We start from the raw sequence: 26,694 nt of genomic DNA on the forward strand, positions 1-26,694 counted from the left end.
AGCCCGAGCTCAGCTCGGGCTTACCGCCAGGGAGGTTAAGGGGGCATTCTGCCTATTTATGTGAAATGCTGCCTATTTATGTGCCTCATGACTGCTGAATTTGTCTTGTTTGGAGCCTTATGATTTGTTGGGGGCCTCAAGATTGCTGAATTTGTCTTGTTGGGGGCCTCATGATTTGTTGGAGGCCTCATGATTGCTGAATTTGTCTTGTTGGGGGCCTCATGATTTGTTGGGGGCCTCATGTTTGCTGAATTTGTCATGTTAGGGGCCTCACGATTGCTGAATTTGTCATGTTGGGGGCCTCACGATTGCTGAATTTGTCATGTCGGGGACCTCATGATTGCTGAATTTGTCATGTCGGGGGCCTCACGATTGCTGAATTTGTCATGTCGGAGCCCACACGATTGCTGAATTTGTCTTGTCGGGGGCCTCATGATTGCTGAATTTTTTCTTGTTGGGGGTCACATGATTGCTAACTGCGAGACTATGAGAAAAGCTGAATCCTTATCATATGAGACAATAGCATTAAACCTACTTTTTTAGCTTTTTAAAACAGAAAATAAAACTGGGAGGTTCTAAAAAATTGAATACATTTTTCAGGAGTAGGATGGATGAAATTGTTTATCTTCACAGTTTATTTTCAACTTGGATTTTCCATAATGTTCATGTATGAGTTAAAACGTTTGTACAGTATTTAGTTTAAATTGCTGTTGCCACTTTGCGATAGATAAGTGACTTTTGGGTTGCAGTTTGGGCACTCGGCCTCCAAAAGGTTCGCCACCACTGTCATAATCTAATGTCCCACCATTGCTAGGCTCATGTAAATTTGTCTCCACCCGTTATCACACCTATATTCTGGTCCATGGCCCACCCATTTTTCGGTGCGGCGCGATAAGCACGCCGCACAACGTGATCCTCATATTTTTGGCATGCTAGCTGCAGTGTGCTGAATTCTGATGCCTACAGTATGTACAGTATACGCTGTTCTCTAGTGCCTGCACTGTGTGCTGATTTACCTCCAATGTGTACAGTGTAAGGTGTTACTCTGTGCCTTTACTGATTGTAAACCAGCTGTATTGTATGCTGATACCTGCTACTTTCAGTATGTACAGTATTAGCTGTAAAGCCTGGTACACACATACAATTTTGATTAGCCAATTTTGGCCCTGTTCATAAAATTCATTGTCTGTTGGCCTACTTACTGCACGGGAGTGGTAAAATTGGGGGTCAGTGATTGACCAATCAAAATTGTATGTGCGAATACATCTTTGATCTATGCCTATACTGATTGTAAATTATCTAAATAAAGGACAGGGGGCTCCATCCAATATCTCGATGGGCAGGCCCGTTATCTGTAGCTTACACTGCTGCTAAGTTCATGTACATTTGGCCCCACCCACTCACCTCATGGCCACGGCCATTTTTTGCCGCAGCGCGCAAAAAATGGCCTCCCCACCTGGTGCCCACAGGTGCCCCTGATCTCCAAGGACCCTAGAAACGCCCCTGCCACTGAGTGTCCAAAAACTCTCTTTTTAATTCTCCTTGCCACCTATCTCTAAAACCGTGGGTTTAATCCTTAGCCTCTTCCAGTATACCATTCACATGAACTAGTGACCCCCTAACTCTACCCTCCCTTATACATAGCCGTTCAAACTGGGTTAGTTCTTTTGAGAAGTTCACCTTTCCCCCAATTAACATCAAAAAGTGTCTGAATTGCAGTAAACTCAAAGCATCAATATCATTCTTATGCATCATCCTAGCTATTTCTTCCAAAGACCTTCATGCCTCCATTTTTACCAGGGTTTGGGCCTGGATTACCACATTCCCCTGTCAGTGTCTATAAGCTCCCCTCTGACATCGTTGCTCAAATTTTGATTATCAAAGACTGGCATCAGTTGGGAGCAGGGTGGCGAGATATTTTCCTTCCCTCTTACTCTGCTATATACTTCCAAGGTGTGCTCCACCAGGAGACTTGCTGGGTGGTGACTTCTATATTTATATGGGAGCCAGGGCATATTTAACAAAGGGATGTTAACCAGATTTGGTTTGCACTAGTAGTGCTATTTTAATCCTCGTTTTCTTTTGCCAGATAAAGTTTGCAAATTCTTTCCGGACCAGATCCAAAAAGGCCCTCAGTAATGGTTTAGGCATAGCCTGAAAGACATATAGAAGCCTTGGCATAATATTCATTTTTAGCACGTTTAGTCTCCCAAACCAGGAGAGCTTTACCCCTGTTATCCAGGTACCTTTTTATTTTTGTCAGCAGTCAGTAATAGTTCAGGTGCACCATATTTGGGATGCTGGTAGCCAATTTTATGCCCAAGTATTTGAAGGATTACCTTACCCACCTGAATGGGAAACTTGCCTTAATTATCCCTATATCCTCCTCCTTCATCATTATCCCCATAACTTCACTTATCCCAGTTTTTTCTTAGGTTAGACCAGGCATGGGCAAACTCGGCCCTCCAGCTGTTACAGAACTACAAGTCCCACAATGCATTTGCCTTTATGAGTCATGACTGTGGCTGTCAGACTCCTGCAATGCATTGTGGGACTTGTAGTTCCTTAACAGCTGGAGGGCCAAGTTTGCCCATGCCTGGCTTAGACAGTTCCTTTTTATTCTCCAAATTGTTTTATTAAATTGGGGAGCATTAGCCTTGGCCTGGTCACGTAAAACATAAGGTCATCAGCGTAAGCAGCGACCCTGTTTTTCACTCCCCCAACTCTCAGTCCTGTTATGTCCTTATTTTTCCTTATTGTCCTCAGGAAGGGTTCCAGTGTGAGGGCGAAGATCAATAGTGAGAGTGGGCATCCCTGCCAGGTACCATTTGAGATCTCAAACACCTCAGACAAGACCCCATTAACCTTAAACCTAGCTGTCAAAGATGAATACATTAAGAGAATCCATCCCCTGAATTTTCCCATACCTATATGCCATAGTACGGTTCTTATAAAGCCCCACCTGACCTTGTCAAATGCCTTCTCGGCGTCTGTGGACAACAGTATGACAGGGTCAGGTGCCGTCTTAGCCCACTAGATAAGGTTTATTGTTCTGATTGTGTTGTCCCTGGCTTCTCTATAAGGGACAAATCCCACTTGATCATAATGAATCAAACTTTCCAGGCAGGGGGAAATTCTGTTTGCCATTATTTTAGCGAACATCTTTAGGTCTATATTCATATGTGATTCCACAGAGTCCCAACTAAAACCATTCCACTCCCAGTTCCTCCCAAATGGTAATTTTATGCCTCCGCCAAGTTGGGTTATAGGATCTCCTTGTATTTTCTATAGTAATTAATTATCAACCTATCTGGGCCCAGGGCCTTTCCCCTGGGCATTTGTGACACCACTTGGCTCAGTTCCTCTGCCGTTTTTTTGGCTCCTCCAATCTAGATACCTCTTCCTGTGAGCGTTTTTTTCATGCGAGAGGCCTCCACATATTCCCTCATTCTATCTCCATTCTCCCCCTCCCCCCAGGGATCACCCAGGGCCACTTCGTGGATTTTATATAACCTCTTATAAAAGTTCCGGAACATTCTGGTTAAGGACTCACTTCTGTAATGTTTCCTGGAGCTGGCGTCACAAGTGGACATAATTAGAAGTCTGCTTGTCCTTCAACATCCGTGCCAGCAGCCTCCCACTTTTATTGCCAAACTCGTAGAATGCCCTACTACATCTTTGCACCGCGTACTTTGCTCTGTAACAAAGGAGAGCCTTAATGGACTAGTGTAGGGGGGTAGAGGGAAAAAAGAGTTGAACTTACCCTGGGTTTCTAATCACCCCCCACAGACATCCTGTGCCCCCACAGCCACTCACCGATGCTTCGGTCCCCGCCTCCGGTTCACTTCTTGAATTTCCAACTTTAAAGTCGGAAAACCACTGCGCCTACACAGCTGTGCCCTCGCTCCTGCTGACATCACCGGGAGTGTATTGTACAGGCACAGTAAGGTCTGTGCCTGTGCAGTACACTCCAAGTGACGCCAGCGGGAGCAAGGACACAGCTGCACAGGCTCAGGGTTTTCCAACTTTAAAGTCGGGAATTCCAGAAGTGAACCAGAGGCGAGAACCGGAGCATCAGTGAGTGGCTGCGCGGGCACAGGACGTCAGTGGGGGACCATTAGAAGCCCCAGGTAAGTTTAACTCTTTTGCCCCCTACCCCCCTACAGTAGTCCTTTAAGCTTCTCCTTTTCTACCGTCAAACTCTTCAGTACATTATCAGCTAGGGAGTTTTTATGAAACTTTTTCAGGTCTCTTATTACTCCGAAGCTATTCTCTATTGCCTTCTTGGCCCTAGCCCCCTCTTGGATCAGTATCCCCCAATCACACTTATGTGCATCCCAGGTCACCAAGGCTGTCACATCATCCGTACAGATAATTTCAAAATAGGTTTGAATTTCACCTGCTACTCTCTCTGCTATTTTCTGCCTCTCTAGCATTGACGCATTCAGTCTCTAGCTAAATGACTTCTTCCCCCTCTATAACCCAACCCCAAAAACCCAAGGGGGTAATGCAGCCAGTGACCAAACACAAGTACTTGTAAATTAAAGGAAACATTTCAAGCTATTGTTAGTGTTATTATTTTGTATGTAGTATGTACTGTATATATTGTGTATTTATATCATGCAGACATTTTCTCAGAAACTATCGCCATGTCACTAATTGTCCCTTACAGGAGCGCACAATCTAATTTCTGCCATAAGACAAAGAGAAAGAGGCGCCCAGTAGGAATAAAATACGTTAAAAACAATTAAAACTAAAAAATGTGAGGTAGCTTACCTCAATGAAGACCAATTTGTATATGAAATGAATAGGAATTTATTATAAAGCACAGGCAACACATTTCATGGGACTCCGCCCACTTCCATAGGCCAAATAAAAATGCCAGTTGATGCTATTAGCCACATATGGAGCACCTCTCATATGCAGCTAATAGCATCAACTGGCACTTTTATTTGGCCTGAGGAAGTGGTCAGAGTCCCATGAAATGCATTGCCTGTGCTTTATAATAAATTCCTATTAATTTCATATATGAATTGGTCTTCACTGAGATAAGCCACCTCACATTTTTTTAAATAAAAAAAGGGTCATTATGGGATAGTGTCGGAGGTAATGTGTTAATGTGTGTGTATTTGTGGGTCTTTTTTAAATTAAATGTGTTTAGCTGTAATTTTACTATTTGGCCACAAGATGTCCTCACGCATTACTTCCTATTGTGTCTCTATAGTACGCTAAATAGGAAGTAATGCGTGTATAGGTTTTGTCGGAAGTAAACAAATGATTGCGGCATCTCTTTGATGCCTGCGACCTTTAAAACAGGGACAGAGATTAATGAATGGGAACTGTCCCTGCTCAGATTATGTCATATTTAACTCTTTAGAGTTAGTATAAGAAGAGCTAACGAGCTCCCGGGCGGGAGGGGGGGGGGGTCTGCTGCTACTTCTGACTTCCACTTTCTACTCTTTTTGTAATGTCTTGTCAACTTACCTAACTGTATGCTGTATATAGGCCTAAGTGCAATGTAGGATAGATGTAACATAAGAGAAAGCCTGGTCTCCATTCAAAAGGAATGGACCAAGAGCTGTAACGCAAAGAGGACTTACTACAGAACAATTGCTTCGCTGAGGTGTAACGAACATGTAGAGATAAGCATCTGTATATCTGTTGTTACTGAATAAACTCCTGAAACTTTGACGATATCTAAGAAGTTCTATGTCCTATGCTGTTGCTGTGATGAGAGTCAAGTTATCACACTTCCTGTGATATGGTGCCGAACGAAGGTGTAGTGTTGTTGCCAATAGCAAGCAACGTATAGATTCTTACAAGTGCCAAACCTCTTGCAGCACTTCCGGGCACCCCCAGCCCCAAGCAATTCACCGCTCAGTGCAGGGGCATAACAATAGGGGTTGCAAAGGTAGCGACCGCATCAGGGCCCTTGGGTCAGAGGGGCACGAGGGGCGCTCCCTCAAGCACAATATTAGCTCTTTATTGGCCCTGTGCTGGTAATAATCACTCAAACATATGCTTTGAATAGCAGTAATCATTAACAAACTGTTTCCCACCCCCTACTTGCACCTCTGAAACCGTGAAAATCCTTGGCAGGTTTTGGTGCGCCATATCAATTGTTATGTATAAAGTGCTTGGGGGGCCCCATGTAAAACTTGCACCGGGGCCAATAGCTTCTTAGCCAGGGGCGTAGCAATAGGGGTTGCAGAGGTTGCGACTGCATCGGGGCCCTTGGGCTAGAGGGGCCCCAAAGTGCCCTCCCTCAACTACAGTATTAGCTCTCTATTGGTCCTGTGCTGGTAATAATCACTTCTATAGATACTTGGAATAATGGCAATCATTAACAAACTGCTCCCCATCCCCTTCTTGCACCTCTGACTCTGTAGTTGCCATTGGCAGGTTTTGGTGCGCCGTATCAATTGTTATGTATAGAGTGCTTGGGGGGCCCATTATAAAACTTGCATCGGGGCCCACAGCTCCTTAGCTACGCCACTGTTCTTAGCTAAGCCTCTGCCTCAGTGCCACCTATTATCAGCTCCCCCTTGCCGCTCTATGACAGGACACTTACCACTGTAAAATACTCTGAGCACCGGCAAAGCATCTTTGAAGCTCCTGCCAGACCTCCCCATTGGTCCATTGTCTGGACCAATGAAAATCCTTCCCAGGGAAGATTTCAACAGAAATTATGTTGGTTTAAACAAAAATGTACATTGCAAAATATGATATATTCCCTGCAATATTCATTAAAAAAAACAAGATTCTGAACCAGGGCTTTGAATAATGCATTAATAATAGTAATATTAGGTCCATATAATTCACACAACACCTGTGCATTACACATAAAACATTTTTGTAATTCTTATTACATCTTGTCTCACTGGATTTTCAGTGCTGACTCCCTGTGCTATGCCAGATGCAGGTTGGCCATACTAGGCAGCAGTCTATGAGGTGCCAAACTTTACCCCATCCCATCATCACCTACAGGAGGTTGTCAGGGAAGAGATGGGAGGGGGCCCTAGACAGTCATTTCCTGTGAACACAGAGCTGACTTTGCCCACCTCCTCCTTCACAGGTCAGTGAAGAGGGAGGGTGTGGGCATGGTTAAATGATGGTGCTGTACAGAGGAAGAAACTCCCACTCTGATGGCAGCTCCATACTTTCGCATAGATCTGTTAGTCATGTGGCTGATTCCAAAGGGAATTTGAAATATATAAAAACTGTGTGAGATTGGCCTTGCCGCTGTCTGAGGAGCTTACCCACATGTCTGTGAATATGTGGAACCAACAATGTCATTTTTGACAAATAAAAAAAGGCGCCCAGAGAATGATAACATGAATTAAAAACAATAAAATAAATAAAGTTTGAGGTGGCTTACCTCAATGGAGACAAATTCATATAAAATGAACTTTAACCATTTCAGCCCGCGGGTATTTTTGACTGTATGCATCAGAGCAATTTTCACCTCTAATTCATTCGCTAATAACTTTATCACTAATTATCACAAAGAAACAATCGATATCTTGTTTTTTCCATCACCAATTAGGCTTTCTTTGGGTGGTACATTTTGCTAAGAATAATTTTTTTCTAAATGCATTTTAACAGGCATATTAAGAAAAAAAGTTTTCATCCATTATAGCTTTAAAATAATACATGCTACCATAATTAAAACCTATGTATTTTATTTGACCATTTTTCCCGGTTATAACACCATTTAAATTATGTCCCTATCACAATGTATGGCGCCAATATTTTATTTGGAAATAAAGGTGCATTTTTCAGTTTTGCGTCCTTCACTTTTTACAAGCTTATAATTAAAAAAATGCTTGTGATATACCATCTTCACATGCATATTAAAAAAGTTCAGACCCTTAGGTAATTATTTATATTGTTTTTTTTATTGTAATTTTTTTTTCATTTTATATGAATTTGTCTCCATTGAGGTAAGCCACCTCAAACGTTATTTATTTTATTGTTTTTAATTCATTTTATCATTCTCTGTGTGCCTTTTTTTATCCTGTTGTGCATTGTATACCCCCCAGCTCAGGGTAGGGCCCTTGGATCCCGTTAATGGGCCCCTAGGGCCATTTTCTCAAAAAGTGCAACCACCTCCGGCTAGCCTGGACCCCCAAGTTGGTGATTCCAAAGGGAATTGGAAATATATAAAAACTGTGTGAGATTTGCCTTGCCGCAGTCTGAGGAGCTTACCCACATCACTGTGAATATGTGGAACCAACAATCTCATTTTTGATGTACAACAGGATAAAAAGGCGCCCAGAAATAATAAAATGAATTAAAATGAACTTTAACCATTATAGCCCGTGGGTATTTTTTACCTTATGCATCAGAGCAATTTTCACCTCCCATTCATTCGCCAATAACTTTATCACTAATTATCACAAAGAATTGATCGATATCTTGTTTTTTCCGCCACCAATTAGGCTTTCTTTGAGTGGTACATTTTGCTAACAATAATTTTTTTAAAATGCATTTTAACAGGAATATTAATTAATATTAATTAATATTAATATCAAATGGAAACAATTCATTATTTTTAGGTTTTCATCCATTATAGCTTTAAAATAATACATGCTACCATAGTTAAAACCTATGTATTTTATTTGCCCATTTTCGTGACACAGCTGTCCCTTCCTGAGACACATAGGTGAACGGCTGTCATAGGCTGAAGCCTATGACAGCTGATCACGGGGATTGGCTGACGGGGGGACGGAGGGGGGCTTACAATGAAATTGAAAAAAAAAACACTTTTTATTAAAAAAAGAACAAAAAACGTAAATAAACAAACACAGACAAACAAACATTGGGGGGGGGGGGGGCGATCAGATCCCACCAACAGAGAGCTCTGTTGGTGGGGAGAAAAGGGGGGGGGGATCACTTGTGCGCTGTGTTGTGCGGCCCTGCAGCTTGGCCTTAAAGCTGCAGTGGCCAATTTAATGAAAAAATGCCTGGTCTTTAGGGGGGTTTAACACTGCGGTCCTCATGAGGTTAATATTGTCACAATTCTTGATTTTTTTGGGGGGAATGTGTTTAAAGTAATATTCTTTTCCAATATATTTTTTTGAAAGTGCAAGTAAAGGTTACAACGTATTTAAGATGATATGAGCATATTACAGTCAGACAGTATAAGAGATAATAATTTAACAAGAAACTCAATAACAATACAGCAGGCTTTAACATTGGATTAAGCTACACTGCTGCAGTTGGCTATATAGACAGTATAAATAGAACAGACACCTCTAGGTTACCCAGTGCTTATTGGATCTGTTAAGTATTGAGAAGAAATTTTGCTTAATAGGAGATCAGTAACGTTGTGCTGGTAAAGGAGGGTCACCAAGAGGAGCTAGGATGAAGCCTATCAGAAGAGGAGTTGGGGTAAAGAGAAAGATCAAGGAGAAAATAGTACCGAATAGAGAGAGAGAGTTCCTGTGGTGGTAGGGTTAGTGGGGGGTCACTATGGCTCCTTTTTTTACATGATATTCTTATATTCAGTAGAGTCTGTGTAGTCATACCAACAGGCCCAGATCTTAGAGATCTTGTGGACTTGGTCATGAGCAGTTTGGACCAGTTCCTCTAATTCTTTTGTTCTCTCAGCCCTTAGAAACCATTTTTTCAGAGTGGGGATTGATTTGGTTTTCCAGAGTGCAGGAATGGTAGCTCTGGCTGTTGTGATCAGATGTGGTAGTATAGATTTTTTATATTGAGTGGGAGAGATGAGTGAGCTATGTAGTAGAAATGTTTCTGGTTTGAACGGAAATGTATAACCGGAGATTTGCTGAATAATCCTGTGTACATCTCTCCAGAATCCAACCAACTGAGGGCAAGAAAAGGAAGACTGTATGCCCATGTCTGTGAATCCCCTGATAATAAATTTTTAATGAGGGTCACTCTCTGACTTTCTGTCCCTGATGAAATAGGTCTCATCTCAAAGTAAGAGAGGCAACGATTTCTGAAATTCTGAAAGTCAGATTTGTGCCCTGAAAACTTTTCAGGGAGAGGCATTCTAAGATCTACAACCGGAGGGGACTGCACTGGTGCGGTAGCAGGCTGGAGGGTTTGCACAACTCCAGACAGCTGGGTGATCTGAGTCTGTTGGGTATTGACCAGCACAGTTAAATTGTTCACTGCTGTGGTCAAGTCCCCAACTTGGCTGCAAAGTGCGTCCATAGACATTTTGATCTGCTGTTCTGTAACGATAAGTGTCAGCAAGTAACAGAGTTCTGATTATTAGGTGATCTGCAGTATCCCCTATAATGCAGATATATACCTGATTATATGGTGATCTGCAGAATCACCAATAATACAAGTATACCAGCAGCTGATGTGATAGCAAGGATAGTGCTTGGTGCAACAGTAGTACTGATAGTTTGGCTGTACCTCACCAGAGGAGCTGGAGGGCACTAACAGTACAGAGCCTCTCACCAGAGACAAGGGCCCTCTGGTGAGAGTAGAGCGGTCAGACTAATCGAGTTGGCAACAGACAGACAGATACGGTACAAAATCAGAAGGCAAAGACAAGAAGGTTTTAACAGGCAGAGTCTGCAGCAAGATCACATGGACAGAAGTACAGAATCACTGGGAGTAAGGATAGTCAGAACGAGCAAGAGTCATACACAGATAATAAACAATATTCTGATTATAATTATAGCTATCAAACAAATCCTATCACTGTGTGAAATCCCCGGTTTCCTCCCGGATCAAAGCACACCGGATCTATCTAAGGTCTGAGCGCTAACACGAAGTATTCGCAACAGCAGTCAAGTTGCGAGTGAATCAGCAAAGCTTAAGAAGCAGAGGAGACCCCTTAGGCACGCCCACTCCCATCAACCAATGAGGAGCGGCGAGCGTCTCCTCTGACGTCAGCCGACCGGCCGGTCAGCTGACGCGCCTCCTCCCCGCATAAAGGTCCCGTCTGTGCGCGCGCACGCGACAATGCAACCCTATGTGCAACTGACAGCCCCGTCCTCGGCGTGCTAGACGCCCGAGGCCCAGATAGATCGCTAGGCAGATCGCTGTTCCCCGCAGCTGTCTCTTCCATGTTTGTTACACCAAGGATTTGGCCTTGTCAGAAGACCATGAAAATAGATTCCTCTCTGACCTACAAAATATCACTGTTCTAATAACCATGATGCTGCCACACCTGACATAATTATACATCTACAATATCCATGACCCCAGATCTAATCTCCATGTGTGTCACGCTCACGCCACTATCCTGGCCTGTGATTGGTCAGGACCTCCCCAGATCTGTATAAAAAGGGTTCTGGAGACTGAGCACAACAACAGCTTCAGACTGACGATATTTCACATTACGGTGAAGAAGTCTGAGCAGCAGAGGCGGGACAAGGTCCTCCAGCACCCAAGGCTGAGACACCAAAGTATGCCCCTCCATCCCTGCCACCCCAGCCGTCACACACTGATTGCTATTAGACTAAGAGGTGCTACAGGGCCCACAACCTCCCCAACACCTTAATATCTAGTTATCTGGCTTGCAGTCACTGCTATGTATCCCCTTTTCTTATTTCTTTCTGCTTCAAACACAATTAGGAATGACAGCTGAATGAATTGTGCGCCCCCTCCTACACTGCTCCCTGAGGCTGGAGCCTCTCCAGCCTATGCCTCGGCCCGGCCCTGCTGAGCAGGATGGATAGAAGAGTCTTTCTCTTGGTTTTGGCTTGTGCTGCTGGCTCAGTGATGAGTCTCCCGGTGGACTCTCTATCATCACAGGTGAGAGAATACAAAGACAGAAGTCTCTTCTGATTTTTTATTCTGGAGCAAGGTGTGCTGTAAATTGAACCTACATTATTTCCTTTTGTTGCAAAGAGCCTGTACCCTAAAGGTCAGCCATACACTTTGCCAGGATTTTAGGAGACATTTCAGCCTGCTTCTGCTTTGCATCTTATATGTTGAGTTCCCAGCAGGAGGCGCTATCAGGAAAGATCTGCCAGCTTTAATCGTATTGTCAACCATGCAGCTGTGAAGGTTCAGATGTTTCAATGATTTCCCAGAGCAATTAAGATGTGGATACTGTAGCCACTGATCTCCTGATCACACAGGGATTGCTCCCCCATTGCTGCAAGCAGCGTTTTGTGATCGCTCCATAGTTACAACACCACTAGTGGGACCACCCCCACAAGGATACACTGGCATAGCGCTTTGCTGATAAACTGCCAAAGCAGGCTTAGTGGGTTCCAGCCCCAAAAGAGAGATGCACCCAGTTCTAGACTTTTTGCTGCCTGAGGCAGGATGTGAGGATGCGCCCCTCCCCCTGATTTGCAATGATCGCACAGCAACTGAAAATTTTCACTCTCTGTTGTGCCCCCTGTATAGGGTAGCTAGTATAGTTACCCTCAGTATAGATAGTACAGTTGCCCCAGAATAGGTAGTATAGTTTCCCCAGTATAGATAGTATAGATGCCCCAGAATAGGTAGCTAATATAGTAGCCCCCAGTATAGAAAGTATAGTTGCACCAGAATAGGTAGTATAGTTTCCCTTAGAATAGGTAGCTAATATAGTTGCCCCCAGTATAGGTAGTATAGTTTCCCCAGTAGATAGTATAATTGCCCCAGGATAGGAAGTATAGTTTCCCCCATGCCTGCTCCCCCTCCCCTTCTCGGCAGCCACTTCCTACAGTCCCCATCCTGCTGCTCACTGATACACAGACCTCAGATCAGACTGAGCCACTGTGACAGAACAGCAGCTCGCCTCCTATCAGCGCGTGTAAAGTAATTACTTCCTGTACATTCGCTGATAGGAGGCGGACCGCTGTCCTGTCACAGCGGCTCAGCGGGTCTGTGTAGCAGTGAGCAGCGTTGAGCAGCGGGATGGGGACTGTTGGAAGTGGGCGCCAAGGAGGTAATATGATCGGTGGCTGGGAGAAGGGTGGGAGGGAGGCGGGCAAGATGCTGCTCTTGCGTACATGCCGCCTGACGCAAATGCATCACTCGGCTTCATAGGCAGGACGGCACTGGATGCAGCACCCTCATACTCCTGCAGACAGGTAGGTTCTTAGAATGATATAGAAGAAATGCAAAACAAATCTATAGTGAATTCTGTAGCAATCAGCTATAATCCTTCCTGTGAGCTGTGTGATCAAACAATGGAATGTGAGTGCTGAGAGCCATAATCAGAGTTATTATAACATGAATACCGCTGCACCAAAAACATCTATAGACTAAAAGCCTTTACTTTTCAGATGTCCCAGCCTGGAACTGATGAGAGCGGTAAGATGAAGTTTTATCTCTGTTTATGTTTGTACATATCTCCAGTGATGCTCATCTGAGCTAGGATATCCGAGGTACTCGGATATCCTAGCTCTTTTTTCACTATTCGAGCTCGAATAGCGAGCTTGAATAGTATTAGCTATCCGGGCTGTGCTATCCGAGCGCACTCGGATAGCAAGCAGCTATCCGGAGATATCCTAGCTATCCGAGCTCGGATAGCGTCACGACAGACGTCACCTCGAGTCCTCACAAGCGAATCAGAGGGCTCCAAGCCCTCTGACTGTAGCCAATCACAGAGGGGGAGCCTGGCCAAGCCCCCCTCTATAAATAGCGGACGCCATCTTGCCTCACTCGTCCTGCCTGCGACTTACTGACTAATTGTACTGAGAGAACTGTTCCAGTGCTTTTTGTCTGTGTGCAAGTCCATTGCTATTGTTCTAAACCTAGCTTTTTTACACTCCAACACTTGATATTCAACTGTATTGCTTTATATTGTAGATAGATTGTATTTTAGGCAGTTTAGGTTGTGTGATTAGGGACTAGGGAGGGAGACCGTCACTGGTGCTGCTGCAGGCCTGCAGCCAGCAGCTAGGCCTTGTGCCTAGGCAAGGCAGCCTGCCCTGCTCTGTGCTCTAGTCTCTACCTTACCTGTGCTCTCACCTGTCCTACTCTACTCCTGTACTACTACTTCTGTGTTAGATAGATTATTGTACTATAGTATTTTGTAGTTAGCAAGGCCCAGCTTTACTGCTATACCTGTCCTGCTTTATCTGCTCTCTGTAATCTAGTTACACCGGTTGTATTATTTAGCTAGATTCTTCTATTGTTTAGTTAGTATTACTGTAGTCAGTGTACTCTAGTCTGTGTATAGGTACCGTCCGTCACCGCGTTACCTAGGGTCTTTGTGTGCGCAGTGCACATCTGCGCTGTCCGCACCCTCTCGTTAGTGCTACACCCGTCCTATTGTTTATATATTACTTCTATTGTGTATTCGCTGACTTGTACTGTAGTCTGTGTATAGGGACACCGTCAGTCAGCGTCAGCTAGGGTCTTTGTGTGCGCAGTGCACATCTGCGCTGTCCGCACCCTCTCGTTAGTGCTACACCCGTCCTATTTTTTTCTATTACTTCTATTGTGTATTTGCTGACTTGTACTGTAGTCTGTGTATAGGGACACCGTCAGTCAGCGTCAGCTCGGGTCTTTGTGTGCGCAGTGCGCACTCTCTCGTTAGCGCTACACCGATCTCTGCTGTAGAGTACACCTGTCCGTCACCTCACACACCCACCACCACCAGTCCCACCCCATTAAAGTACCCCACTTGTCCCACCCACCTTTACATACATAAGTTTTTTTTTCATTTGTATAATATTAAAAATATACAATGTCTGGCACTGGCAGCCGCGGTCTGGGCAGGGGCAGCAAGGGCAGCAAGGGTATCGCCAAGAGAGGAGGTCGTGGGCGTGGCAGCCGCGCCACCACCACCATGCGCAGTTCTGCGTCTGCACCAGTGGCTATTCCGCCATTAGCCACTGGCTGTGGACGCCTTGGCCGCCCAACAGCTGGGAGTCACGCTGCAGAGACACAGCATCAGCAGCAGCGTGTGGCCCAGATGTTCCTCCCACTGCCAGGTCGTAGCTGTCCTATTGAGGAGAAGGATGCAGACGCTGTAGTGGAACTGATGGTGGATGAGCAGGCCACCATTAGCTCTGGAACCGAGTCCTCCACCCCCGCCACCATTCCTGTTCGCAAGAGCAGCAGCAGCCGCCCAGCATTGCCTGGGGAGCAGGAGGAGGAGGAGTGCAGTTCTCCAGCCCCAGCGGGCGACATCAGCACCCTGTCACTCAGCACCTTCTTATCCCCAAGCACAGCGGGGTTATGGAGTGCTGTTGCGGAAGAATTGGCGGAGGAAGGAATGCTCATGGGCACTTTGGGGGATGATGCTTTGGACAGTCAGACAGTGGTGACTGTCATCCACCCATGCATGCAGAAGGGGAGTTTAGGGGATCCCAGCAGGACATGTTTGTGGAGGGGGAGGATGATGATGACATTGTGAAAGACAAAGACTGGTTGCCAGGTCCTGGGAGTGGGGATGTCATCAGCTCTGAGGAGGAGGAGGAAGAGGATGCGTCTGCGGGCCTTGCTAGAAGGATCAGCATCGCAGGCATGGGCAGGATCACACGTGAGCGTGGTATGCAGGCCACACAGCGTGCTGATCAGAAGACGAGTTCTGCCAGTGCCACCACCAGCCGCACCAAGAAACCCCCCCCCCCAACCACAGGGAGACCAGCGGCAGCAGCACCTTCCAGCCGAAGGGGCAACTTCACCTCCCCAATATGGAATTTTTTCACCCTTCCATATTTGGAGTGCAAGTATGCCACCTGCAACCAGTGCCGCAAGCAGCTCAGCAGAGGGAAGGAGCCCTCTGTGTTTGGCACCACCTCTCTGGTCAACCACCTTGCAGGGAAACACTTTCACGAGCATGAGGAGTTCGTGAAGTTGAAGGAAGCTGGCAGTGGCAGTGGCAGACCCGCCACCACTGCGAAGCCGTCGGCAGCAGGAGTGCGTCAGCAACGCACTGCTCCTCCTCCCTCTGCAACTCCTGCCGCCGACACTCAGGCCTGTTCTGGCAGCCAGTCCTCAGTGGCCTCCTCTGCTCCCTCCACTGCTTCCCGTGCCAGCAAAAGACCTCGCCAGACCCTGCTCAGCGACACCTTCCAGGGGGTGGTCAGGGTTCTGCCTCCCAGCAGCCATCGCGTGCGTCAGCTGAACGGCTTGCTGGCACGGGCCATGTGCTCCCAACTCCTGCCTTATTCCCTTGTGCAGGAGGGGCGCGACATGCGTGCGCTCCTGATGTGTGCAGCCCCCGATTGGCCAATCCCCAGCCGACATTATTTTGCACGCACGGCCATCCCTGCACTTCACCGCTCTGTGATGGCCAATGCCGGGAGAGGGCTGGAGCACGCGGTGGGTCAACGGGTCCACGTCACCATAGACTCGTGGAGCAGCCGGTTTGGGACAGGCCGCTATCTGTCCTTCACCGCGGATTGGGTCAGCTTGGTGGAAGGGGGTGAGGAGGGGGTAGCAGCATCGGGCACTGTCAGAGCAGCAGCAGCACCAACAACGCAGTGGGTGGTGCCACGATGCAGGGTCAGCAGAACAGCAGCAGGTTCCTCTGATCCGCTTCCATCCTCCGCCACACCAGCCCAAACCCCCCACCTCAGCAGCAGCGTGAAGCCCCGCCACTGCCAAGCGCTGCTGGAATTGGTCAGCCTGGGGAAGACCAAACTGACGGCGAACCACGTCCTGGCCAAACTCCGAGAGCAGGAGAGGAATTGGCTGACCCCCAGAAGCCTCATAGTCGGAGAGGTGGTGTCCGACAATGGGGCAAACCTGGTTGCTGCCATCAGCAGGGGAGACCTGACCCACATCCCCTGCCTGGCGCACGTCCTGAACCTGATAGTCCAAAAGTTCCTGCGGACCGACCAGGGGATGGACCGACTCCTTGAAGCGGCAAGGAAGGTTGTGCGTCACTTCCGGCACTCGCCTGCAGCCGTGGCGAGCCTGGAAGAGGTGCAGAAGGAGCTGCACCTGCCACAGCAGCGGCTCATGCTCGATGTTCCAACTCGCTGGAACTCCACCCTGGCGATGTTGGAGCGTCTGGTTGAACAGAGGCAGGCTGTCAGCCAGTACGTTGCACGAGCAACAGTTGTTTCCCTCACTGCAACTGGGCGTGCCGCCACCAACCTCCCGTCCATCATCTCTACGGAGGACTGGGGCACATGCAGCAGGTGTGCTCAGTCCTGGTACCCTTCCTGCAGGCCACCAACATGGTGAGCAGGGACCATGCAATGGTGTGCGAGTGGGTCCCCTTGGTGTGTGTGCTGGACAGGGCCCTGTATGCACTGGTGGAAGAGGGAGCGGCAGCCTTGGACCAGCAGGAGCTGCAGGCAGCCTTACAGGCCACCTCTGAGGAGGAGGGCTCGGAGTTGGTGGAGGTCCCTGACCTTGCTGCTGATAAGGGGGAGCAGCAGAGCGCAGCTGGACTGGTGCGGGGGTGGAGAGGGGATGAGGTGGAGGAGGCAGAGGAGGACAGCAATGTCGGCTCTGGGGCTGCCGATAATGTGCCAACAGACGTGGCCAGACTATTCCCAATGGCAGCGCACATGCTGAGGTGCCTGCGCAAGGACCCAAGGGTGATCCAGATGAAGCAGAGGGAGGACATCTGGATCTGCATGATGCTGGACCCACGTCTGAAGGGCAAGCTCAGCCAGTTCCTGCCTGCAGGAGGAGACCGTGTGCAACAAATGAGGGATTTGCAGCTGTACCTTGTTGAGCGCTTGGAGGAAGCCTTCCCTCAGACATCCACCCCCACTGTCCAGCCAGCACAGAGGCAGCAGCAGGTGCCTGCATCCACCAGCAGCAAGCGCACACGCACCACAGACCTGCTGTCTCTGACCCAAGAGCTCTACATGAGTGTAGAGCTGCCAAGGACTAGAGAGGAGGTGCCTGCAGCAGCATCCTTCTCCAGTCACAGGCAGCGCTTGACCCGCATGGTGGCTGACTACATGGGGTCCTTCAGCAGGCTTGACAGCGTGGCCTCTGTTGATCCCATGGAGTATTGGGTCAAGCACCTGCCGATCTGGAGCGAGCTTGCGCAGTACGCCCTGGAAGTGCTCTCCTGCCCCCCTTCCAGCGTACTGTCAGAGCGTTGCTTCAGTGCAGCCGGTGGAGTCATCACTGAGAAGAGATCTCGTCTGTCTCACAAGTCTGTGGACAGACTGACGTTTCTCAAAATAAACCAGGCTTGGGTGGAAGGCGAATTCATGGCCCCTGTTGTCGGCGAGAGAAGTACATGAAGTTACGACTGGCACACACACATACACCTGCTGCTGCTGCTGCTGTTATATTTCATCCTGCTGTCTGTGTCTCCACTGCCAGGGAACACATTACAAGGTGCTGCTTCCCAAGCGCCACCAGCTATTACGCTCAACAATGGCTGCATTAATTTGAAAAAAAAAATTGTAATTATTTTAGAGGTGTCCGGGTTGAAAACTGTGCTGTCACGACCGCCGTCTGGAACCTCATGCTGTTCATTTACGGCCCTGGAACCACCGCTAGGAACCAGGGCCTACTATGTCTCACTGCCTGCCCTCCTGCCTGCTGCCAAATGCCAGTCTGCCACACACACTTATCCTCCTCACGCAGCCTGCTGTTATATTTCCTCCTGCTGTCTGTGTCTCCTCTCCACTGCCAGGGAACACATTACAAGGTGCTGCTGCCCAAGTGCCACCAGCTATTACGCTCAACAATAGCTGCAATAATTTGAAAAAAATAAAAATTTTAATTATTTTAGAGGTGTCCAGGTTGAAAACTGTGCTGTCCCAATTGTGTATTGGACACAATGTGGGCTTCACGACCGCTGTCTGGAACCTCATGATGTTCATTTACGGCCCTGGTACCACCGCCAGGTACCAGGGCCTATTATGTCAGTCACATCACACTGCCTGACACACATTACTCCTCCTCCTGTAGCTGCATTGAGCTTCTGCTGTCTGTGTGCTGCTACCACTGCCAGGGAGAACAGAAGAATAACTATTTTCTACTGCCACCTGCCCACCCACTCTCCTACCGAGTACCGACCGACAATTACCACACACTACAAATAGCTGCAAGCCTGCAACTACTTCCTCCTCCTGCTGATGTCTGTGTTTTACCACCGCCAGGGTACACAGAAAAAGGCGCTGTGGCTTGCAATGTGCCACTACCTACCTATTATGCCATCAACACAAATATAACTGTGTTATTAAAATAAAATATTTCCACAAATGAAGTAAAAAAAAATATTACAAAGGAAAGGAAAACCAAGACACATAATATAATGATAGAGAAGAAGAGGAAGAAGAAGATGAAGATGAAGAAGATATAGAAGAAGAAGATATAGAAGAAGATGAAGAAGATATAGATGAAGAAGATATAGAAGAAGAAGATATAGAAGATGAAGAAGATGAAGAAGATATAGAAGAAGCAGATATAGAAGAAGAAGATATAGAAGAATAAGATACAGAAGAAGATGAAGAAGAAGAAGAAGAAGATATAGAAGAAGAAGAAGAAGAAGAAGAAGAAGAAGATATAGAAGAAGAAGATATAGAAGAAGAAGAAGATATAGAAAAAGAAGAAGAAGATATAGAAGAAGAAGAAGAAGAAGAAGATATAGAAGAAGAAAATATAGAAAAAGAAGTTATAGAAGAAGAAGATATAGAAGAAGAAGAAGAAGAAGAAGAAGAAGATATAGAAGAAGAAGATATAGAAGAAGAAGATATAGAAGAAGATGATGAAGAAGAAGAAGATATAGAAGAAGAAGAGGAAGATATAGAAGAAGAAGATGAAGATGACGTTAATGAAGACTTCCAACAACCATTTTGGACATACCTTCTCATGCAAACACTTTTCATGAAGTTAATTTACTTTTTTTTAGACCTTTTTTATAACTACTACATCACCACATAATCACGTGATGTTTTTCTTCATAAAAAGGTGGTTTCATGCATCATTGACCTCCAATACAAGTTTTACAAGCTATTTATGGCCAGCTCGAATATTTTACTCGAATACAGACTCGGATAGTGACGTCGGATATCCAAGGTCGAATCGGATATTCGATTACATCGGATATTAAACTTCGAGTGAATTCGGATAGTTTACTATCCGAATTCAACCAAACTCGAATAGGATAATGGGGTATCCGAGCAACACTGCATATCTCCCTGCTTCTTCCTCTTCCTCTCTAACATCATGATAGTATGTTGTTTTTCTACCTGTTTCCCTCCCGTTACAATACTTTTTACATTTTTTTACCTCCCCTCCCTACAAAAGGTGAAAGTTGATATTAGTCATGAAAAGAATAGCGCAAAGCTAAATAGCACTTTCTCTTACTCAGTATTGTAACTACTTGCGTAGTCGCATCCATCTTCCCAGATATAATCATATTTTATAAACTGGCTTTTTTTAAAAAAAAAAAACAGGAACAGAAAACAGGACATACGGGGTCCAAAGACATAAACATTCTGGCAGTATGTTTGTTTGAGACCACAGACAGGAGAGTGGCCTGGGTGGGGAGAGGGCGGATCTTCAGCAGCAGGAGGCATGGAGCAGGCACATATTTTACTACAATGGGCGTGCACTGGGTTTTCCCATTGCAGCTGATGCCTCTCATTCTGTTTGGCTCTTCAATCTTGAAGAGTATTCTCCATTTTACAGGTAGAGAGTGCAATGAGCAAACGATTGGTGTAATGTGACAGTGGCAAGGTCAGTTTGTTAGCAATCTGGCAGCAGAATTCTGTACTAATTGCAGGCGGTACAGGTCCTTGTTTGGAAGGCCTATATTGAGGGCATTGCAGCAGTAGTCCAACTGTGATGTGATGAAGGCGTGAACTAGGGTTGGACGATCCTCTGGAGGAAGGAGAAATGTAATTTTTGCAATGTTCCTCAGATGAAAGTAAGAATATTTGACTACATACAAGATTTGGTTTCTAAAGCTCATTTCCCCATCGATGAGCATACTAAAGTTGCCCACGTGGTTGGAGCTCTTTATATCTGAATTCCCTATCTTCATTGGTGTTGATTTAGAGAAGAGCTGTTTTGATGCCACACGCTGGCCTTGGACAACAAGGACCTCAGTTTTGTCAGCATTCCATTTCAACCAGTTGTCATTCAGCCACTCCTGTAGCTCAGCTAAGTAACAATTTATTTTTGGAGCAAGGTCTGCTCCACCAGGTTTGAAGGACAAGTTATAGCTAAGTGTCATCAGCATAGCAGTGGTACTTTGGTCCGTGTTTTTGGATAATTGTACCAAGTTTTAACATATAGATAGTAAGTAGCAGACAGGAAAATCTGAGCCTTGTTGCACTCCAAATTTTAGCGGTGTAGGGTTGGACATGACAGGTACTAGGGATGCATCCATCTGAAAATGGCAACTGTGAATAATGGCGCACAGTGTTGCCGCTAATCCGTTTGCCGCTTATCGCTATTTAACGTTATAGCCTTATTGTTATTTAGCGTTAAAGCCTTATCGTTATTTAGCGTTAACACACAGAACCCTCTCTGCACCTATCCCTAACCCCTAAACCCCCCCGGTGGTGCCTAACCCTAACCACCCCTGGTGGTGCCTAACCCTAAGACCCCCCTGGTGGTGCCTAACCCTAAGACCCCCCGAGAGGTGCCTAACCGTAAGCACACCCCTGGTGGTGCCTAACCATAAGACCCCCCTGGTGGTGCCTAACCCTAACCATCCCCCTGGTGGTGTATAGTGTACTGTAACTATACCTAACCCTACTCTCACACAGAACCCTCCCTGTACCTTACCACCCCCTTGGTGGTGCCTACTGCCTAACCCTAAGACCCCCCTGGTGGTGCCTAACCCTAAGACCCCCCCTGGTGGTGCCTAACCCTAAGACCCCCTTCCCCCAGTGGTGCCTAACCCTAACCTTGACAGTGTTACATTAAATCCATTCACCATTTTGCAGTTAAATGACGTCTGCAGTTTGGCTTATGTAGGGCGCTATTGATAAATAACGTTAGTGTGTGCCACTATTGATAAATAACGTTAGTGTGTGCCACTATTGATAAATAACGTTAGTGTGTGCCGTTTTTCTTCTTTTTTCCCTGTGCGCCATTATTATGCAGTACTAACGATAAATAGCGATAAGCGTATCTTTTTAATGCGGCGCCATTTTTATGCATAGGCGCTGTGCGCCATTATTCACTGATCCCACTAGGGATACTCTCTGTGTTCTGTCAGTCAAGACACCTCATAAACTGTACTGGCAAGATGGGGCTTCATTTCCAATGGTTATGTTATATATCGGCTGAAAATTAATAAAATGGTTTATTCATCCTGCATTTTATATTTTGTTGGTAAAGGAGTATTTATATTTACAAATATGAACTTCCATTTAAATTCTGTAGCAAACTATCCTTGAACTCATTGTTCCCAGCCTCTGTTTAAAAGGAGTATTTTCCCCTTGCTCATTTTCTTTTGTATTTTAAACTACAGAAGAGGACGTCCAAAACTTTTTAAAAGAAGCAGCTGGCCCTCCCCCAGGTAAGAGCCATCAAGAAAATTACCAGTAAATTGTGATTGTAACATGTCCCAAGATAGCCTTTCTTTGTCCCAAGATAGCCTTTTCTCTGTCCAAAGATAGCCTTGTCTCTGTCCAAAGATAGCCTTGTCTCTGTCCAAAGATAGCCTTGTCTCTGTCCCAGGATAGCCTTGTCTCTGTTCTTATGCGTTTGCTGTAAGTAACTTGAGAATCACTTCTATGTTTTTTGCAGCTCCTGAAACTCATAATTCCGAAGCATCTCCTGGAACCTTCTCAGCGATTATAGAAGCCAATAAGAGTAATTATGATTTTCTTATGAATAATAACTATTAAATGACCCCAGTAGGGATGATCAATAATAATACAAATAATTGTCTTTACATTAAAATTTCATGTAAATTATATGCAACTTTAGTAAAGCAGAAGTGGTGTTCATATGACTGATTCCTCCAGACCCTGGAGCCGTGGGAAACAGAACTAAGAAAAACTTCCCTCTAACCAGCTCTGTAAAGGGTAAAAGTGACTTGTGCGCTGAATTTTTAGGTTCATTGCCATTGGGGGAAAAGTTGGATGGAGCACCATTACGTACATACAGGGTGCTGCTCCTCTGGCCCCCGGCCCATACAGCATGCTGGAAGCTTCTATCAGCTTTATAATTGCTGGCGTTGTCACACAGGTGCATATGAAGCAATACATGCTAGGAGATATACATCTCCCGGCATGCATTGCACTGTGTGTGGGCGCATGACACCGCCGTAGGTAAGTAATGATGCCCCCCTTAAATGGCACACACCATTACAGACCTGGAGATAGACGGTGATTCATGTAAGAAGGACAGAAATAAGGAAAGATATGGAGAGGTTTAGCACTGATAAAAGAACAGATTTTCTAATGCAAGTTGTATTAGAAGTTTAAAAAAAAGCCAAAACAAAACAGTTTTTCAAGTGCCGGTTTTGTGGTGTCCTCTATCTTTCAACCTTGATCAAAAGTCTGCTTACACCCATGTCTTCAAGCTTGAGTCCAATCCCAGTGTAGATCTCTCTGTGTAAAGGTGGCCACACACCATATAATAAAAAGATATTATTCAAAGGCAATTCGATAATAAATGTTTGGTTGTACAAAAGAAAAATAATCACATTTTTATTTTTTTATCATCGATATAAGTCAATCAGGAGTGGAAGATTTTTCTGTTAAATTGTTTTATGAAAATAGAACGGTGTAGGGTAGATTGTCAGTTTCTCAATATACAAAGACCCAATTTCTACGTTTCCAATCATTCTTTTGTTCATAATTTGGTAAAAATTGAGCACATGTATAATACATTTGTTTTCTTTTACTTCTGGGTCACGATGCTGCAAGGAGAGAGATATGTTTCTTCTTACAGCATGCAGGGAGGTGGGGGAGCGGCAGGGGGCATGGCCAGGGAGAGAGTTGCCCAATGGTAGCTCTGGAAACCCTGCAGGAACGCCCCTGGTGGGAGTTTTGAAAAGGGAATCCCTCTCCTCTATATACCTTCTAGAATAGCGATAAATATTGTCGCTAATTTTTTTTTGGGGGGGGGGGCTGTAGTGTGAGAGTGGGGGGACAGAGAGGGGCAGTGTAGGGACACAGAGGCATGTCATGAGGCAGAGAACATGCCTCTGTGTCCCATCTGCCCCCCCAGGACCTGCCTTGGGTTCTCTTTAAGATGGTTAGCCCCCCACCCTGACTTGGATCTTGGCCATTTACCTATTTTCTATGCCAACAAGAAATAAGGCAGTATGCAAATTTTCCTCCAACAGAACCATGACATCGGTAATGTCCAAAATAGTTTGTTAGCCTTTTCCGATGTATCTAAAGCGAGAACAAAAGTTTTGGATGGAGTTGCACTCTAATGGTCGCCATGTTACTGGAGTGTGATTCAGCATTCCTCCTCTCCCGTAGAGTCAGAGGAAGGATGGGAAGTCTCAGAAACTGGGGAAGTCACATGACCACCACTTCTCTCATAATAAGAACAAATAAGAATAGTGTATTTTGTATGGTATGATCAGCTGACATTGATCAGCCAGACTCAGCTATTTTCGTTGCATTGGACAAATTACTTTTCTTTGTAATGTTACATTTAGACCAAAGTTTGTTGACGCAAGGAGGTGACATGCTGGTGCCACCTGGACGTAGTGCCCTCCGTTATGCAGGCAAATGGCCTAGTGCTGCCGATGGGACTGTGCCTGTTCCCTACGCCCTAGACCCAGCTTACAGTGAGTAATTGCCTCTTCCTCATCTTATAATAACATCTTCATTGCTTGGTGGCAACACAGCTGAATAATATACATCTGTAATATACTTCATGGAAACTTTGCCTGAGTAAAATGAGTTCCATTCACCCAGCTCCTTGATGTGGATAGTTTAGCCCTTGACATGAGGGGGAGGACAGAGACACTTTGGCCTGGACTGGTGTTGGAAGTGGTGAAAAGGGATGTGTTCACAGTCACCGCAGTTTTGGTGGCTAGGTCTGAGCCAAGCTACATTGCTTACACTACCGAGTACCTTTTGCTCTACAAATATCGCTAGATTTCTGGACCACTAAAGCTTTTGATCTACTTGGCGTGGGGATAATATGGAGGTTCCAAGCGGTACTTTTTGATGAGTATGAGTATACTCCATATATATTTAATTATCAAACAGGGTTCCATTTTTAGATAGTTGAAGCACACAAAAAGTGGACCTGAACTCAGAACGTCCTCTCTGCTATAAAAGATATGCAACAGCATAATAATCTTTAAAGAAATTCACTCCTTTGTTACAGCTTACAAAACTCCTGCCATAAATCTGCAGTGTGTCTACTTCCTGCTTTCATGGAAGCAGACAAAGGATTAACGTCCTGTGTTTACATGTTAGCTGTGTCTGCAGAGGACTGCCAAATTTCTGGGCTGGCGCAGCTGAGAGATCAAATTACACTTGTGACTACTTACAGGTGAGGAGAAATTAGACAGGCTCTTCTCTAAAAAAACACACAGGTTGCATTTATCTCAGATTTCCTTGTGTCGTGTGCAAGAGTTCAGGTCCACTTTAAGTAGAAGTACACTAATACTTCAACTGGTAACTTTATTTTACATTTTTATGCAAAGTTCTCGGACATAGCTTGGTTTTGTTCCATGAATAGAGCAAAGACTTGAGTGCAACACGCATGGCTCTCAGAAAGTAGTCAGAGTCTCTCTTTTAATGGTTGACCCCATTCACCATTGTTTATTACAATGCAGCATGTCATCTTGTTTCCATTTTTCCTTTCTCCCCAGATGCCAACCAACTTAACTTGTTCACGAGGGCCTTTGAGGAGTTCCAGACTTTGACTTGCATAAGGTTCATTCCTCGAACAACAGAAAATGACTATGTGAACATTGTGAATGGAGGCAGGTAGGTTGTTGGCTGTCTCCTGAGTCATTCCCAAGAGAGAAGCTTATGTCGAGTACAGACAGATGAAAGAATAGAGGACATGTATATAGCATAGCAACCCTGGGCAGGGATGCTTGAATGTACCAAAATTCGATTCGGGTACATTCAAATTCGGGTCTGGGACAAATTCGGATTCGAATTCGATTGCGATCGCCGAATTCGATTCGAATTCGGTTCGGGTTCGGTAACTAAATTCGCATAAAAATTCGTGTTCGCAAATTCGGATGGTTTTCTTTTCTTTTTTTTTTAAAGGGAAATCACATTTAAATAGGTGTAATAAAAAAAAAAAAGTGATGGAAAACTTTTTTTCTGTGTTTCTTGTTTATTCTTCTTCACCGTCTTCACCTTCTTCTTTTTGTTCTCTCCATCTTTTTCTTCACCGTCTTCTTTTTCTGTTTTACCATCTTCTTTCTCATCATCAATCATTACTATCATCTTCATCATCTTCTTCTTCACTGGCATCTGGTTCTTCAAGTTCTTCTTCTTCACCTGGTTCATCTTCAATTGGTTTTTCACTTTCTTCTTCACCTGGTTCTTCTTCGTCTTCTTATTCTCCTTCTTCATCATCATCTGGTTCTTCTTCTTCATCATCTGGTTCTTCTTCTTCTTCTTCAATCATCTGGTTCTTCTTCTTCTTCACATGGTTTTTCTTCACCTGGTTCTTCTTCTTCATCTGGTTCTTCTTCTTCACCCGGTTCTTCTTCTTCTTCTTCTTCACCTGGTTCTTTTTCTTCTTCATCTGGTTCTTCTTCTTCACCTGGTTCTTCTTCTTTTTCTTCTTCATCTGGTTCTTCTTCTTCACCTGGTTCTTCTTCTTTTTCTTCTTCATCTGGTTCTTCTTCTTCTTCACCTGGTTCTTCTTCTTCTTCTTCTTCACCTGGTTCTTCTTCTTTTTCACCTGGTTCTTCTTCTTCTTCTTCAC

The 26,694-nt window shown here is 45.3% G+C and overlaps 1 protein-coding gene across 1 annotated transcript in view; it reads left to right on the forward strand.

Moving 5' to 3' along the window:
* Window positions 1–21,176: 21,176 nt before the first annotated feature.
* LOC137562388 (embryonic protein UVS.2-like) overlaps window positions 21,177–26,694 on the forward strand; it is a 60,936-nt gene continuing 55,418 nt past the window's right edge. The window contains exons 1-3 of the mRNA XM_068273725.1: window positions 21,177–21,183; window positions 22,573–22,638; window positions 25,616–25,729. Of these exons, the coding sequence (XP_068129826.1) occupies window positions 21,177–21,183; window positions 22,573–22,638; window positions 25,616–25,729 (187 nt within the window). The remainder of the gene's footprint in view (window positions 21,184–22,572; window positions 22,639–25,615; window positions 25,730–26,694) is intronic.

Source organism: Hyperolius riggenbachi, chromosome 3, assembly GCF_040937935.1.
Source record: "Hyperolius riggenbachi isolate aHypRig1 chromosome 3, aHypRig1.pri, whole genome shotgun sequence".
In the NCBI taxonomy this organism is placed as follows: domain Eukaryota; kingdom Metazoa; phylum Chordata; class Amphibia; order Anura; family Hyperoliidae; genus Hyperolius; species Hyperolius riggenbachi.